The sequence below is a fragment of the Centroberyx affinis genome, unplaced genomic scaffold (assembly GCF_046629955.1).
Source record: "Centroberyx affinis isolate AG114_WGS23_722 - 3 ecotype Tasmania unplaced genomic scaffold, CSIRO-AGI_Caff_v1 ptg008121l_1, whole genome shotgun sequence".
Lineage (NCBI taxonomy): Eukaryota > Metazoa > Chordata > Actinopteri > Beryciformes > Berycidae > Centroberyx > Centroberyx affinis.
The window spans coordinates 23544-40711 of NW_027284049.1; the positions used below are offsets into that span (position 1 = coordinate 23544).

General features: G+C 44.0%; 1 protein-coding gene across 1 annotated transcript; it reads right to left on the reverse strand.

Annotated features, from left to right (window-relative positions):
* Nucleotides 1-937: 937 nt before the first annotated feature.
* LOC139640004 (interferon-induced protein with tetratricopeptide repeats 5-like) lies at nt 938-14676 on the reverse strand. Its single transcript, XM_071514165.1, has 11 exons — nt 14442-14676; nt 12829-13008; nt 8959-9148; nt 8609-8800; nt 7793-8020; nt 6857-6998; nt 6506-6556; nt 5326-5455; nt 4958-5099; nt 4758-4805; nt 938-1622 (listed from the first exon to the last, which is right to left on the reverse strand). Exons 1-11 carry the CDS (start codon nt 14444-14446, stop codon nt 1425-1427), a joined length of 1506 nt encoding a protein of 501 aa, XP_071370266.1. The 5' UTR covers nt 14447-14676; the 3' UTR covers nt 938-1424.
* Between the last annotated feature and the right edge of the window lie 2492 nt (nt 14677-17168).

Below are 17168 nucleotides of genomic sequence, written 5' to 3' on the forward strand. Positions count from 1 at the left end.
ACTGTCCAATGTGATGCTTTCTGACCCCTCCTCTGAAACTCATCTCTTCTCTTCATTGCGGAGCTTCATTGAGTTCCTTTCTAGAACTGTCCTGAACTATATGGTTGAATGGAATGAAGCAAGCAAGGATGTTTATTGGTTTGTAAATGGGAACTATTTTTTTTTTTATGGAGGAGGGCTGAAACAAAATTATTAAATTAAAACCCAAAGCCTGTATCTTTGTTCAGTTGGTTGATACTACTGTAAAGGTGTTGTAAATATTGTATTAAAGCAACACCTGCAGCACGGCACCAATAACCACAATGTAGCCCAACATCCAGTATGTTACTGCTCAGAATCAGAATAATGTTATTCCAGATGTTTTGAAAATAAATGTAGTTTAGTTAAAAACTGAATTGGATCAGCAGTGGCTTCTCTAATGGAGTGGAGACTTTTCAGTTCAAATGCAAACTTACCTGATTGGACGGATTTCAGTCATTCTTCAGTGAGGGAGCCAATCAGGACCGAGTCCAGTTGTGATGCGTTTTCTGAGGCTGAAATAGAGGTCTTTGTATAGACCCATTCACCTGAAAACCTGAGGGCCCGACTCAGACCTGAGTGGATCTCGGGTCCAAAATTGTAAAATTACTGGGACGGGTCCAAATTAATTGTTTCAGGTTTTGGGTGTCTGAAGCTACAAATGTCATGTTCCCCCTCTCTGGAAAACATACTTGTTACCTTCCCTACGGTGATTTAAACACAACTGATTAGACTAGGTGTGTTCAAGGTGTGTTCACCAATCAGATACGTTAGAGGAAGTGGAATCGAATGCCACACCAGTCCGGCACACGCTTTTAAACTTTTCACTACGAAACTGAAGTTGCTTTGGGGAAAGGATTATTATATTTAACTTAAGCATGTCACAGGTCTTTGCTGCCAGTTGAGAAGACAAGTCAAGGTCTATCAGCTTCATTTATTATAATTAACAATCTTCTAAAGGATTGAATAGTATGCAAATATGGGTTAGGGTTACACACACCACCACACATATCCCATTTCAGCCAAAGCCTAACAGTAAAAGAAAAAGACAAAACAATGACAATATGTACTAAGAAATTAAAAAAAATTATTTAAACAATATCGACTTGAGGAGCTTAATGCAAAGTATGCCCAGTGTAAAAAATAGACAGAAAGAGGAGAACAGTCTTTGTTAACCCTTAACCCTCATTTACATGTGAAATTAGAAAAAGATTTGTAAAGTACAGTCTGCGTATACTACTGCACTGTAATGTCTTAAAAAAACACAAATGCTCAGATCCTGGTTTCTTGCATATGATCTACTTGGTAAAAAGTTTTTACATGAATGATAAGTTGGGGTTTGACCCTAGTGGCCTTTACTGACCAACCAACACAGATGATATGTGATCTTTAAACATCATCTCAGGTCACTGCAGCTCCATGCGCAGCTCACACAGAGCAGACAGGTACTGGTCCTTGTCCGGGTCACACTGCAGAGCTTGCTCATAGCATAACACAGCTGTCCTCTGGTCCCCCTCTTCTTTGGCGACCAGGCCCAGCAGGCCGTAGGCCTCGCCATCATTGGCGTCTCTCGAGAGACGACGCTCTGCGATCTGCTTCAGTTTCTGGAGTAGAGGGGAGGAACAATATCTGAAGGTTAATTCCTGTTTATTGTAGATTAGATAAGATCAGGAAGGAAACATCTATGTGGTCGGCAGGTCTTACAGCTGCCTCTCCATCTCCCTCTACCTCCATCCCTCCCTAGTCCTGTCTGGGTGTTCTCTTTGTTTCTCCCCAGGTCCTGTAGGTTCTGCCTTTCCCAGCTGGTTTTCCTCTTGCACCAGCACACCTGTCTGCCATCAGCCAACTAGTCCTGTGACTTTGTTCCACCTTCACCTGCCTGCTGCCAGCCTATCAGCACCTAGACTCCTTCCCGCCCAGCCCAGCCAGCTGTTTCCCATTCTCTCGTTAGTCTCAGTGTGATATACAGGCTGTGGTCGAATAGTCAAAAAAATACGTCCTAACTCCTATTCCTAACCACTTTTCCTTAACCTCGTTGGAAAACGTCAACAAGATCATGACATGCGTCATGATCGTTTGTTTTCGTGAACGGTGCGTCGCAAGGAATTGTGGGACAGCATTATCTCCTTTCCTTTGGTAAAGGATGGTCCAGTGTCTCCTATGCTAAAGGAGCTAAGTAAGGAAGCACTGAAGCACCTTTCCTTAGTGTTTAGAGAATTCAAACAGCTCTTATCATGGCTGCCACTTAGGTACTTTCGGGTCATTTCACTCGGTTAGGAACCTTCCTAAGCAAAAAGACTATTGGACCGCAGCCTTAGTGTTTAGTCTGTGTTTCTCTGTAGTTCCTGTCAGATCGTCTGAGTAGTCTTAGCGTTCTTGGCTGTCTGTAATCTGTTACCGGCCACGTTTTGGATCGGACTAACCGGTTTGCCTTCATGATTGCCAGTTGCTGACTGTACTTCTGGCTCTTGACTACCTGCTTGGCCTACCTGTGTTTGCATTTGGGTCCGGACACTGGCCCTCATTTATCAATCTACCGTAGAAACCGGTGCAGATCCGAGCGCAGAAATCATCTCAGGACAGGGTTCAGGTGTGATTCATGAAACGTTCGTATCTCTCCGATCACAGCGTGAGAATGATCGGGCGTTGATAAATGTGGAGGCTGAAAACAATCCTCATTTAAATATCACGCCCCTAAATATTCTGGGTTCAGAGGCCACGCCCCCAGAGTTTACCACATGTAGAGGCGTAATACGTCCAAGAAGAGAAACTTCTCAAGTCTTCTTCAAGTCCAATTGAACCAATTAGTTCTGTCTGGCTGAAGCAATTTTTTCCATATTAAACATATCAATAGCTTGATTAATCCATTCTTTATAAGTTGTTATGTTTGAGTCAATCCATTTATTCATAATTATCTTTTTTGTAACCATGCATATTGAGAGAAAAATAGGTTTAGTTTTACATGGCAATTTATTGTAATTATACAGGTCCCCAAGAATGCAAGTTTGAGGGTTTAAAGGTATATCTATTTTATTGAAGGTTTCTGGTTTCTGGTAATTTCTGTACATTCCCATAACAAATGTAGTAATGATCCTTCACTAATTGCATTTTAAATGCATTTTACACATTCGCTGTTTTCTCGCAGCCCCATTTCGGACAGAAGTGATGGAGTACTGTACAAGGTTTTCAAGAGTTTGTTTTTTGTCAAAAGGGGTACTTTGCATTTTTCCAAATTTCAATCCATGAGATTTCATCCTCTTGCTTATTAACATCTCTAGTCCATTTCAAGGCACAATTTGTAAATATTTTATCAGCCGTTTAATTAAACAATTCATCAAACTCCGTTATTGATGTTTTTTCGCTTTATCTTACTTTATCTAAGTACATTCTCATTAATAACATACTTTAGTGTAATATAATTTAAATATTCAGATTGTGGTATAACCTTTTCTGAAATAAGATCATTAAAAGTCTTAAAACAGCTCTTGGTTAGGAGATGATGGACTTTGGTAATCCCTTTTTCTTTCCATTTAATCCAGTTTATTTTTTTATTTACTGTTATATCCTACTATAAAATGAGGAAAACTCATTTTGCTCTTCAATGGTTTGGCCAATCAATCTGAAACTGCACATGGGCATTGAGCATTGGCATAGGCAGGGCCTGACGAAGCTGATTTTTCCATTTTCCCAAATTTAAGCTGTTGATGCGCATTTTTGGCGAGTCTGCAGAGAGTTGTGGTGTGTGCATCCCCGGGTCTGGACTAGTTAGGATTATTCCACAATGGTTGGTTTCCTGAGGAAATTGGGTTAATGCCCAACGTTTTTTTTTTTTTTTTTACATAGGTTAAATATTTCAGAAGATATTTAAATACGGCTATGCTCAATTTCTTTTGGATATGATTTAATAAAATATAAGCTTTTTAACCCTATATTCAAATTCTCTATGATAATCCTTTCTATTTGCACCCAGTCTTTATTTTGTACTGATGGATCAAAACCAATGTTGTATTTGGTGGCAACCAAATGCCGAGTGGTAATGATAAGAGTTAGGTAATAGGTAATATCCAGCCGGTTGCTAGCCTCGGAAGCTAATGATCAGCCAAGCCAGTAGCCGATCCAGCCGGTTGCTAGCTTCGGCGTGCTAGTTCCCAGCCAAGCCAGTAGCCGATCCAGCCGGTTGCTAGCTTCGGCGTGCTAGTTCCCAGCCAAGCCAGTAGCCGATCCAGTGGGTTGCTAGCCTCGGCGTGCTAGTTCCCAGCCTCGGAAGCTAATGACCAGCCAAGCCAGTAGCCGATCCAGTGGGTTGCTAGGTAAGACGCATGGAGCTACACCTTGGTCGAATGAGTAGTCGGCTTCTCATTTCCCACCGCTGGCCTCTCAGTTACCAGCGCCGGCTTATCATTGGCCAGATCAGTAGCTGGCTTCGGCAGGGATATAGCCTCCGCCAGCTTCTCAGTAGTCCTTATTTTGACCCTTTCCCTGCACCATAGTTTTGTACCTCGGTGTAGAGTAAATGGTCTTGAAATTCGATCATTCGTTTTTACAGATGCTTTGGGATCTAAATAAAGCACGTGTATCCACTGCTGAAAATTAGACCAAAATCATATTTTAAATAAAATATTAAACAAAAATGCTGTTTATGGTATTGAAATATGCTTATGCTAAAATGTTCGTCTTACAACACTAGAACATGCTAAGCACAAATGCATCAACAGGTCTAAAAAAACTCTGATGCTGACCTTAGCACATTGCTTCCAATCCGGAGTCTTCTGTGTTAACAGCAGACCCTGTTGAATAGAATAGAGCAGAGCAGAATAGAATAAAGTAAAGGGATAACTGCTTTGTGCAACATTTTGTAAAGTTCTTCTTCACACACATTATTCATGTATTAGCAAACACACACATATACACACAGACACACACACACACACAGCCATACCTTGGTGTAGTGTGTGATGGCCAGGTCTTCCTGTCTGGTGTGGTACTGGTGGAACTGACCGTAGCACAGATGGATAAACTGACGAATGCTGGCCGACTCCTCTGGTAACGCCACCAAGACTTTCTGGAACAACTCCTCAGCCCTAGAGAGAGACAGGATGAATTCATGAATTCATCCACACTAATGGATAGATGGATGGATGGATGGATGGATGGATGGATGGATGGATGGATGGATAGATGTTTTAATAATCAACAGACCAAACGACAGTCATTGGTACTAAAGGAGAGGACCAGAAAGACAGAAATCTAGTGTAGTGTGTAGACAGACAGACAGACAGACAGACAGACAGACAGACAGACAGGTACCTGCTCATATTCTTGTCCTCTGCATACAGCAGTGCCAGGTCAGCCATGGCGTAGACAAAGGAAGGCTTTAACCTGACGGCTTCCTCCAGGTGATGATGCATCAGATCCCGCCACCGCTGTATCTCTAGTTCTGGGAAAACACTTCAATATCAACAATCATGGAAACATAAAATCGCTATATAATATTATCTATTCCCAATCACACAGCTATGAATCGATTTATTGAACGATATCCCTGGAGTTGCCTGGAACATACTAGCACCCTAACCCAGATCATCAGAGAGGCAAAAGATCACAAAGGAGATTTAGCAGTCCTGTGGCTGGATCTGACCAAAGCTTGTGGCTCTATCCCACACCAGCTGGTCACCACCACTCTGGGGAAGTATCATGTGCCTGGCAAGATTCAAGAAGTCCTGAAAGACCGCTTTGATGGATTCAAGATGAGGTTCATAGTGGACAGTTAGACAATGGAATGGCAGAGGTGGGGATTGAGACAGGTTGCACAATCTTTGTCATCTTGTTGGCAGCAGCAATCCACCTCTTTGTGAAATCTGCAGAGAGACCAAGCCAAGGACCAATGATGAGGTCCAAAGAACAACAGCCTCCTACATGTGCCTTTATGGATGATATGACCATAACAACCTGGTCAGTTGTAGAAGGCAAGTGGATGCTGGAGGATCTTGAGAGGCTAAACCACCAACCTGTGGGTCACTTAAAGCTGGGGTAGGCAATTTTCTTTATAACCATTTTGGTAATTGGTGAAATTCTCTACATCCTGACAGCCATCAATAAATCAAATGCTCTGAGAAAAATCCAGTCTCTGTAACTGTCCCAGGACCTGTAATCAGCCACTCCAAAATCTCAGGGCGCCTAACAACCAATCTGGACAGCTCTCTGCAAGGAGTCGTCTAGCCCCTACCTGTCAATCATGCATGCACAAAACTCAGTCTTGTTGTATACTTTCAAATTCTTGCTAATTTCTCCATTTCTCCCCAACTTTGATGACAAACTCACCTACAAATCTTGTGGAATCATATTTTCCAGCAAGTCCTACAGTGCTAAAAAGTGCAGCTTATTTCCAGTGTAATACATTAAGAAAATGTTCAGTAAATCAATTCAAGTGGAACAAGTAGTTCATGTGCGGAGGCGTCCTGGTGACTGGTTGGGCTAAGAAACGTACCATGTTGCTGCGACGTCTTGGGGTCGGATCCGGCCTGGGAACTTTGTTGCTCTGCAAAGTCAACTAATTAATGTCAAGCTGGTGTTGAATGTTGTTAAGACAAATTGGATGTTGTTTTCTAGAGCTAAGAAGATTAACTAGTTTCTATATTTATGTTTTAGATAGTACTGTTACAGAGAGGGTCCTTCATAAATATTTGGACATTTGGGTAATGTTAATTGTACAGTATAGTGCAGTATAGTATAGCATAGTATAGTAATATAGTACATTATAGTGTAGTGTAGTAGGAGCGTTGTGCTCATTCACAGCTGACTTGTATGTGTGTGTGTGTGTGTGTGTGGGTGTGGGTACCTTGTTTGCAGTTTGGCTTTTTGCTGTAAAGATTGTTCCTCTTAAACCTATAGCAGACAGCCAGCTGATGGTGGATGAAGGCCGACTGGCTGCTCCTCTGCAGCACTCGCTTCAGCAGATCAATAGACCGATCCACCTGACCCTGGCACAGTGACATGCTTATTATTTCATAAACATCTTTTTTTCAAGTGATATTCAGAGCATTCTATCCTTCCATCCATATTCTAGCCATTTATACTGGCAAGGGTCACAGTGGTTTCCCCAGCAACTTCCTCCAGCTCCTTCTGGGAGATTCTCTCACGCTCCCAGGCATGCTGGGAGATGTAGTCCCTCCAGCATGTCCTGGGTCTGCCCTGAGTCTGTCTTCTCCCAGTCCGCCATGTCCAATACACCTCCAAAGGGAAGCTCCTGGGTGGCATCCTTACCAGGAGCCTGAACCTCCTCAACTGGCTCCTCTCAATGTGGAGGAGCAGCGGCTCAACACCGAGGTCCTCCTGGATCACTGAGCTTCTCACCCTGAGGAGAAACCTCATTTCTGCGGCTTTTTACTGTGAACTAATTATTTTGGTCTATACCCAGAGCTTGTGACCATAGCTGAGGTTTGGAATGAAGAAAAGAAGAGGAATACTACGAAGCCCCGGAGGTGAGATGTTTTTTTTTTAACTCTTGGAAAAGAGATCTATGTTGTGGCCACAATTTACTAATGCTTGGGAATTCTTTATACTGCTATCCTTTATGAAGTATCATGATTTGTTTTAATTTTGTACTTTTTTAATTTTTGTAAGATAGAGTTGTCAAAATGTGTTGAGTGGTGTCTCAGATATCATGCGTGATGGATGGACATAGTTTGATCCATTGTTCCCCTCCCCCACAACGATGAAATCATCAACTACATAGCTACATGAATAAATACAGAGTCAGACAGTTTGAGGCTACCTGTTGGCGGAGATATTTGGCAATGTAGCGGGTCACTTGAGGGTTATCAGGGTCAATCTCCAGCACTTTCTCTGCCAGAGCTTCAGCTTCTTCATGTTTCTGGTAGAAGGAGAGATTCAGAGCCAGCAGCACCAGCAGAACGGCATCATCAGGGTTGATCTCCAACGCTCGGCGAAGCTGCTTGATGACCGGCAACTCCTCAGCTTCCAGAGATGTTTCTGGATCCCTCTGCAAATCAAAATGCAATCAGCTTGCTGTGGAGAATCCCTGGACTACACATCTATACTTCAGCTGCTGTCAGAGAAAATGTTTTATTTCATCATTCAAACTGGCTAAATCCTAAGCCAGTGGTTCTCAAACTTTTTCACGTCAAGGACCCCTAAACTAAAACAAATAAGACCATGGACCCCCATTTGATAAGATTTTGTCCCAGGGTCCCCCATCTGATAAGATTTTTGCTTTCAGATGTTTTATTACAGAAAGTGTATGAAACCCATGACCAAAATAGTCATACATTCTGTCATTGTGTTACTTATGGATGGAATTATAGTGAAAATAATTTATTCACCTTTTTGCTGGGGACCCCCTGGAACCCCCTCAAGGACCCCTGGGGGTCCCCGGACCCCACTTTGAGAACCACTGTCCTAAGCAATACATTTGACTGACTGATTGGCTGACTCATTGATCAAATGACTGATCAATATATTTACTGAATGTACCAGTTTGGTGCAGTCAAGAGATATAGCATAACTGGTATTCCTTTCAATGTCATCACTCTGATTGATTGATAGATCAATTTAATTTAACTGAATGTACCGGTTCAGTGCGGCAGAGGGCGATAGCGTAGCCGGCGTTCCACTGGCCGTTGTCAGGCTGCAGCTCCAAGGCTTTGAGAAAACAGTCTTTGGCTTTGGGATAGTAGAGCTTCGAGAACTTGAGGAACGTCCAGGCCTTCTCTCCATACACCTCTGGGTGGAGAACTGTAGGAGAACTGGTAGGGTACTTCACCTGGAGGGAGGGAAGGAGAGAAAGAGTTAAGTGTTAATCAAATTATATACAGGATGGGCTGCAAAATGTAATCTAGATGTAGACACATTAATGGGCTGTAACCCTACATTACACATATTCTCCTCATTCTCCTCAAAACTCTGTGTGTGTGTTTTTACCAGTATGTCCTCCACCCTGCGGCAGTATGTGTCTGATTGTGTGAAGTCTCCAGTGTGGTAGCTCAGCCAGGCCAGGTCTCCATACGTCACGATGAGCCGCAGCTCACTCTCCTCACCAAAACACTCTCTGGTCTTCTCTTCTGATTGGCTGAGAAGAGACATCGCCTCCTCTGGTTTATCCTGAAGATACCTGAAGACAGAGATGAGGATGGCAGATGTTGGTTGTCAATTAGTTTCATCTTATCTTATCGTTCTTAAGTGCCCTCAAAGCCATTTTGCCTTCTCAATTCTGTCACTTCGGTCACTTTAAGGGTGGTACCTATTATTTTAACATCAGTATATCCTAGGAACAGCTAAGATAATGCGCAGAACCCTCAAACTCCTGCCTCTGGAGGAGGACCTGCAGATTGAGGAAGGCACACAAACGACCTATGCCCAGCATGTTGTAGGCCCTGCAGAGAGACTGGCCTGCGAACCCTCTGCATCCCACCTCAATGCCTCAATGGGCTCGCACCTCACTTGCCACCCATTGCTTGTGCATTCTTCCACAAGCTCAGTGTACTTTGCCCTCTTTCTCTTGTTGGCCTCCTCAATGCGGTCCTCCCAGGGAACGGTGAGTTCCAAGAGAATGACCTGCTTGGAGGCTACCGAGATGAGCACCATGTCTGGCCTTAGCGTTGTTGTGGCAACAGTTTCTGGGAAATTCAGTTGCTTCCCCAGGTCCACTTTCAGCTCCAAGTCTTGTGCCATTGCTAGCAGGCCAGAGGAGGTGGTCATGGCATCTCATGTTAGCTTCTCTCCAGCCCTGACGAAAGTGATGGTCTTCTTCACTGGACGGAGGCGCTTGCAATGGCTAATCCCACTGCAGATTGTGTTCGCTATGGCCTTCAGGACTTGGTCATGGTGCCAGCGGTAGCGCCCCTCACCCAGGGCTTTCGAACAGCAGCTGAGGATGTGCTCTAGGGTCCCAAGTTGAATGGGCTTAGAAATCATAGACTGCCTGGATTAAGAATTTTATTCAATGGTGCTCGGCTATCCAAAGCTCGGCCCATGAGACTTTGCGTTCCACCGCTTGCTCCCATCTTGTCCAGGCTCCCTGCTGTCGCATTTCAACCATCCTGCTGGCTCGCTCCGCGAATGGCACTCGCACCTCATTCTGGATCAGCGACCTCTTATCCTTCCCCTGTGCCTTGTTGTAGCGAGGTGTTATGCCGCTACCCAGGCCAGCCCTTCCATGAGACACTGCACCCACCAGCACCCTGTGCCTTAGCCACGACTCAGCGACATCCACGGCCTCTGCTGCCCTCCACTTCCATCCTGTCCTGATCTCGATACCAGCCTGAGAGACATTTGGGTCGCAGGGCTCTCGGTATTGCAGCACCTCCCTAGTAAGGGTCGCCATGAATTCTTCATTCAGGCTGCTGATGGGGTGCTTTAACTTGTTGTTCTGACCGTACAGGGCGATGCTGCTCAGGCTCCAAGGTAGTCCCAGCCACTTCCGCAGGAACCTGCTGACCCTCCTCTCAAAGCCCTCGACTGTGGAGATCGGGACCTCATAGACGAAGAGGGGCCAGAGAATCCATGGGAGGAGGCCATGTTGGTATATCCAGGCCTTAAACTTGCCAGGTAGGCCTGACTTGTCCACTGCAGCTAGCCAGGCTTCCAGCTCTTGGTTGGTTGCTCGGATGGATGCTATGTCTCTCAGGCTGCAGTCAAACACCTTCCCCAGACTCTTCACTGGTTTCTCAGTGATGGATGGTATCTGGGTGCTGCCAAGTGTGAAGCGGATCTTGTTGATGGCCTTTCCTTTCTTCAGCACCAGGGATCTGGAATTTACCGGCTTGAAGCCCATATGAGCCCAGGTGATCAGCTTCTCAAGGCCCTTCAGGATCCACCTGCTCCCTGGGACAGATGTTGTTGTCACAGTCAGGTCATCCATAAAGGCCGTAATGGGCGGCTGTCAAACAACAGACTTGGTGAGAGGCCTTCTGCACTGAACCTCAGTAGATTTCACCAGCATGTTTATGGCGAGCAAAAGGATCACTGAAATGGCACATCCAGTAATAATTCCCTTCTCGAGCTTGTGCCACTCTGTTGTAGCAGTCCAAAATGAGGTCCCAGAACATGCCTGGGATATGGTCCCGGTTCAGTGCCTCTTCTACCAGCTTGTGGGGTATGGACCCATAGGCATTTGCAAGGTCCAGCCACAGCACAACCAGGTCCCCCTTGTTCTCCCAGGCTTCCCTGATCAGCTGTGTGGCCATGCCTGTGTGCCCCAGACACCCCGGAACCTTCGGGATCCCTCCTTTCTGGACCAAAGTATCAATGTAGCAGTTCCTCAGGAGGTAGTCTGTCAGGGGCCTGGCAACAATGCTGAAGAATATCTTCCTCTCAACACTGAGTAGCGAGATGGTTCTGAACTGATCAATGTTCTTCGACTCTTCCTGCTTTGGAATCCACACCCCTTCTGCATACCTCCACTGATGAGCTACCGTGCCCCTCCTCCAGATCACCTTCAGGATCCTCCAGAGCCTGTGGAGTAACCTTGGGCAGTTCTTGTATACCTTGTAAGGTATCCCACTCGGTCCTGGGGCTGAGCTTGCGCTTGCCTTCTTAACCACCTCCTGGACCTCCCTCCAGCCGGGCTCCTTATGGTCAAAGTCCAGAGTTGGTGCAGGTGGATTAATGAAGGACTTACAGTGGCCCAGCTCTTGCTCCCTGGATTCATCACTGAAGGTGTCTCTGAGGTGGTGGTAGATCCCAGCTTTGAAGCAGGTGAGCTGGCAGCTGTTTTGTAAACCCAAATGGGTTCGCTAGAAAGGCAGTTCACTTCCTGGCCCTCTCCTTTCTCCACCTCCTATGCCACTCGGCCCTCCTCAAGGTCGTGAGCTTCTTGTGGAGGATGCTGCGCAACTCTGTGAGAGGTCCCCTCTCCTCCTCCCTCACCTCCTTCAACCGCTGCCTCAAGCTCTTCAGCTCCTGCCTGAACTGGTGGATCTTACTCTCTCTGTTGTTCATGGTGTAGGGGAGTTTAGCTGTTCTCTTCTCCTCCAGCCCCAACCTCTCAGCTGCTAGGCTGACGATGATGGTGGTCATTGTCTGGAGGCGTCGATCAGCTTCACCCTTGGCTGTTGCTTCCAAGATGGAATCGGCATCTTCGTTGAACTGGAGCCACTCCTTCTCCGTGTTAGCTTGGGGCCACTTGACCCGACGATGTTCTGTCGCTCTGCGTGGGTCTGGGGCTTGCGTCACCTGGATGTTGCGGGCACTGTGGAGTGACTCTGGGCCTGGCTCCTCTTGCGTCTCACCAGGGGTAGTTCCTGAGCGCTGTGGCACTTGCACCGTCTGCACGCATTTCATTTTGGCCTGGTGGATCTTCAGGCCACGCGGGTTCTTACACACCTTGCCGCAAACACATTCCGTACTTGTCATCGTAATTCCATTGCCATGTGTCGGTGTCCTTTGATTTACCCTCACGAAGGGGTTGCTGGAATTAAATTAACATTGTTGAGGACATAATCATCTGTATCGTAACATTTGCATTTGTGAAACTTATAATGGCCTGTATTTTAAGAAACAACAGAATTAATAAAATTTACAGCCCATAGTTTATAAAAAACAATGGATGAAGTAATTTAACAATTTATAGTTTAAGATACCATGGATTAATTAAAGACCTATAGTTATCAACACGATTGATTAATTAACAACCCATAGTTTATGAAACTTTCATGAAAAATTCACAACCCACAGGATTAACTCTGTGACTCTCCTCTGTCATACACCTCTTCCTCCTCAGTAATACACCACCTCCTGCTCCTCAGTATATTCCTGTATGAAAAAAACAAATCTATTTGAAACTCACTGTACCTGACATAAGCCAGGTAGCTGTAAGAGTGAGCAACGGCACCTCGCTGTCCCAGCCCCAGATCTATTTGTTCCTGGAGTACTATGCTGAGGTCTTTAAGATCCAAGTCTTCCTTCTTCAGATCCCAGGTGAACCGACTCTCCAACCGCAGCAGCCTGGAGCGCAGATCACTGCAAGTGTCACTGAGAGAGAGAGAGAGAGAAAGAGAGAGAGAGAGAGAGAGAGAGAGAGAGAGGGAGAGAGAGGGAGAGAGAGGGAGAGGGAGAGAGGGAGACAGAGAGAGGGAGAGAGAGAGAGAGAGAGGGAGAGGGAGAGAGGGAGAGAGAGAGAGAGAGGGAGAGAGAGTTATGGTGAAAATCTAATGTGTGGAACTGGAATATACTCACAATTGCATACTTAACTAATAATAATTAACTCTACTGAGTGCCATCTAGTTTTATGTGAGTTCTGCTAATTATACTTTACCAAGAGGATAAAACCAGATGACCCCCCCCCCCCCCCCCCAAAGTGGTCTGTCTCAAAGAAAAGTTTGTTTTACCTTAACTTTGAACTGAGACTATTTTTTCCAAAAGACAATTTAACTCTCCAAAAAAAAGTTTTACAAATGTTTACAAAATGTATGCTAAGCCTGTTTATTTTGTACATGGACTAATTTAGAATATGTTTTATTATTGATGATGAATGGTTAAAACATAGAGACAGCTGTTGGCATGATGAGGAAGGCTGAACATCGCACAAGATGGAGGATGAGAAGATGAGCAGGTCGGCAACAGGAAGAAATGAAACTAACACAACTAACATGTAACTACTGGTGTGTTCCCATGTTACGTCTTTAAATGAGCATGCATACATAATTCATTAGCATTATAATTACCAGTGGCTGACAGAGAGGTAATGAATACATAAACTGTGACACAGTGATAAATTTAAATAAATGATTAGCCAGTTAACATGTCGTTCTTGATTCATTAATAAGTCCTTAATCAGCATAGTAATACTGACTAAGAGGTAGTGAGTAAATCATATTCAGTGATTAGTTAACAACATAATTAAACATGAACTAGTAGCCTAATTGTAAAATGTTACTGGAATATTATATTTTTACTGTGATAACTGTATAGTAAGTCAAATAAGTCAAAGCGTTTATTGTCATAAGCAAAAAACAAGTTTCACCTACAATGAAATTCTTCCTTTGCCTTCCACTCTGAATGCCATTTATCACACAAGGTATTAAAAAAGTAGAGATAAAATAGTAATATATAATAATAATAATAATAATAATAATAATAATAATAATAATAATAATAATAATAATAATGATAAATATCCAAAGAACACTATGTGCAATATACAGAGAAGTGACAAAATGTTTGTGCAAAAATTCTGTATGCAGACAGTGGGTAAATGTCTGTGGGTGTGCAGTGTGGAGTGTGTGTGTGTGTGTGTGTGTGTGTGTGTGTGTGTGTGTGTATGTGTGTGTGTGTGGAGGAAGAGGGGGGGCAGAGTGTGGCTTCCTGTGTAATGAGGTGGGAGATGAGTAGCTGCCCTTCTAAAATCTATCACAGGATTACTGTCGTTTGTTTTCCTATCAGCTGATAAACGGAAGCAAACTCACCTCATTTTGAATTATTCACCGTTCAGGATCCGAAAAATCTGTAAAAAACTTCTGAAGCGAGATGAAGTCTAACTGAGGCTACAGTCACGATGATGATGATGATGATGATGATGATGATGATGATAACTGGAAACAAAAGTGAAGTGTTGTATGTCTTGATAAACTGTCTGGTCCGTCAGCACAACATCATCCTGCAGAGACTCAGTAGAAACTGAATAGAAACTCCGTGCAGACAACAGACAGACAACAGACAGGCGAAATGGAAACCGATATTTTACAGAGAGGTTCGCGGTCTCCTCACGTTTCCGGAGATAAAAAGCCCGTCACCATGGTTTCCGTGGTAATGATGCGCACCGGCTGTTTATTTTGAAAGGCAATGATTCACACAATAACCACACGTGCAGTTTCAACTAACTTTGTAGGACAATAAAACGTGTTTCCATTATTTGTTCGGTTGCTTATAGTTTGTTGTACTTGATTAAATTGGTTGCTGAGCGGCTGGATTTACTCTACAGCCCACCTGCTGTGCAGTTACAGTAAAGCAAAAAATGAGAAAGCTTCAGGTGGCGTTTAATGACGCATTCAGAATCTTGCTTAAGCTCCAAGATGGACAAGTGGCAGGACGGCGGCATGAACCGACACAGATTTGCATATGCAAGTAACACAGGCTTCCACATAGTTTGTCTTCACGACAGGTCGGTTGTCGTAAATCGTAGTTTTATTTATTTTGTAATTACATATTTTTCAAGGCCTGCATTAATTTCACAGAGTCATTTATGGCACTAAACACGTTTTTGTAAATAAAAACAAAGTAAAGGAAGAACAATGAAAACATTTTGAATAAAATCAAACGTTTGATTCTCATTGCTATGTTGTGATTCCACCTATAAGCTTTATTTACAAAAATATATATTTTTTTATATTAAAGACAACCAAATGAAAGCTTTTGTAGCTTGAAGTTAGTTCAAATTCTGGAAGTTTTGTAGCTTCCCTTTCTTGGTCATGTACACTAGTCCTTTTATTTGTATTTATTTTTTAAAATGCACATAGTCTGCAGCCTAGCTGTATTTTATTTATTATTGTGCAGCTGTAGAACAGACGAACAATGGCACACAGCAGGGGGCAGGGGGCAGAGGACAGGGGGCAGGAGACAGGGGGCAGAGGACAGGGGGCAGGAGACAGGGGGCAGAGGACAGGGGGCAGGAGACAGGGGGCAGAGGACAGGGGGCAGGGGGCAGGAGACAGGGGGCAGAGGACAGGGGGCAGGGGGCAGGGGACAGGGGACAGGGGGCAGGGGGCAGGTGCCGCTGTCAGTAATAAAAAAATATATTTGGCTGTTCACCTTCGCACAATAAAGCGACTACTTCCAATTCTGTTTAAAACCGACAACTCCCCATCATAATGCTGTTTACATGACTAAAGTCCTTGTTCAGAGATAACAGTGGAAATCTTAGTTTTTTTATTGTTGCTAAAAAATAAATGAATAAATAATAACCTGTTTCCTCCCCCGCCACTAATTGAACCCAAACAATTACAGCCACGCTTCTGCTTCATGCTCCTGTATCTTGGTGTTTTGCACTGTATAAACCTGGAAGCTGTCCACATACCGAGTTATACCCAATTACAGTCAGATTAGTGTGCACAAAAACACAGAAGGTCGTGTACCTTTTTTTTTTGTAAGAGCCTGGTGCTTGTTGCGCAAGATTTAATCCCACGTTGGCTGAGGCGCATGCGTAATGTGCAGCTTTGAAAATGCGCAGCGCTGCAGACGGAGCGCACTACCTGTCCTGCCACCGTCAGACGGCTGCAGGGACTTCATCAACTGACACGGAAGGTCCATCGGTAAGCTCTTGCAGTACAGACTCCCCGTACTGGTGTTATTACCTTAGCCACGTTCAAATCGTATTTTTGATGTGCAAAACATGTCCACTGGTTGAAGAATTTATATCAAAGTGACAGAGACATGCACAACATACATAAAGAGGGTTTCTGTGGTTTTGGAGCATCTGTGTGTGTGTGTGTGTGTGTGTGTGTGTGTGCGCGCGCGCCTTAGCCAACAAAAGCCACGAAAATAGCAAAGAACCCCTGAGGGAGTCCGGACCTGGGACAGGACTACGGAAGAGGATTAGGGCCACCAAAAAAAAAGTTTTGTCAGGTGAAAAAAAAAGAAAAAAAAAAAGTCAGGTGAAAAAGAATTCTGACTTTAAAGTCAGAATTCTGAGATTAAATAAACTCAGAATTCTTTTTCACCTGACAAAACTTTTTTCTTTTTTTTCACCTGACAAAACAGAATCAGAAAGTCAGAATTCTGACTTTTTGACTTTAAAGTCAGAACTTAAATACATTTTTCACATGTGGCCCTAATCCTCTTCCGTACTGGACGCCCCGGGGTGGCCAGACTGTTTATAGAAGCTTTTAATGGACAGACCTTGGATTTCCATTCTGATTCACAGCAGGCATTAATAGTAATTGGTCAGTGAAACCCTTTGTTTATGCTTGATTTGGTTGAACTTTCAGTTCCCTTTGTGTCATGCTCTGCATTCTGCACACCATTCTTATTCTCACAATAGTCAGCCTTTTATCTTATGAAAGGCAGAGCAGAATGAAGTATTCCTTTGCCAAATAAAGCCATGACTTTCATTCATTTAGTTTAGTCTATGGAAATCCTACTCCAAAATAAGTCGTAAGTCGTTAATGCATATTGCATTCACCAAAGGAAAAAAATAA

Coding starts and splice junctions, on each gene's coding strand:
- LOC139640004 (XM_071514165.1), bottom strand. Junction 5,456..6,505: donor CAAGACGTCGCAGCAACATG/GTACGTTTCTTA, acceptor GTGTTTTCCCAG/AACTAGAGATACAGCGGTGG. Junction 1,623..4,757: donor ATTGGAAGCAATGTGCTAAG/GTCAGCATCAGA, acceptor CCTCTACTCCAG/AAACTGAAGCAGATCGCAGA.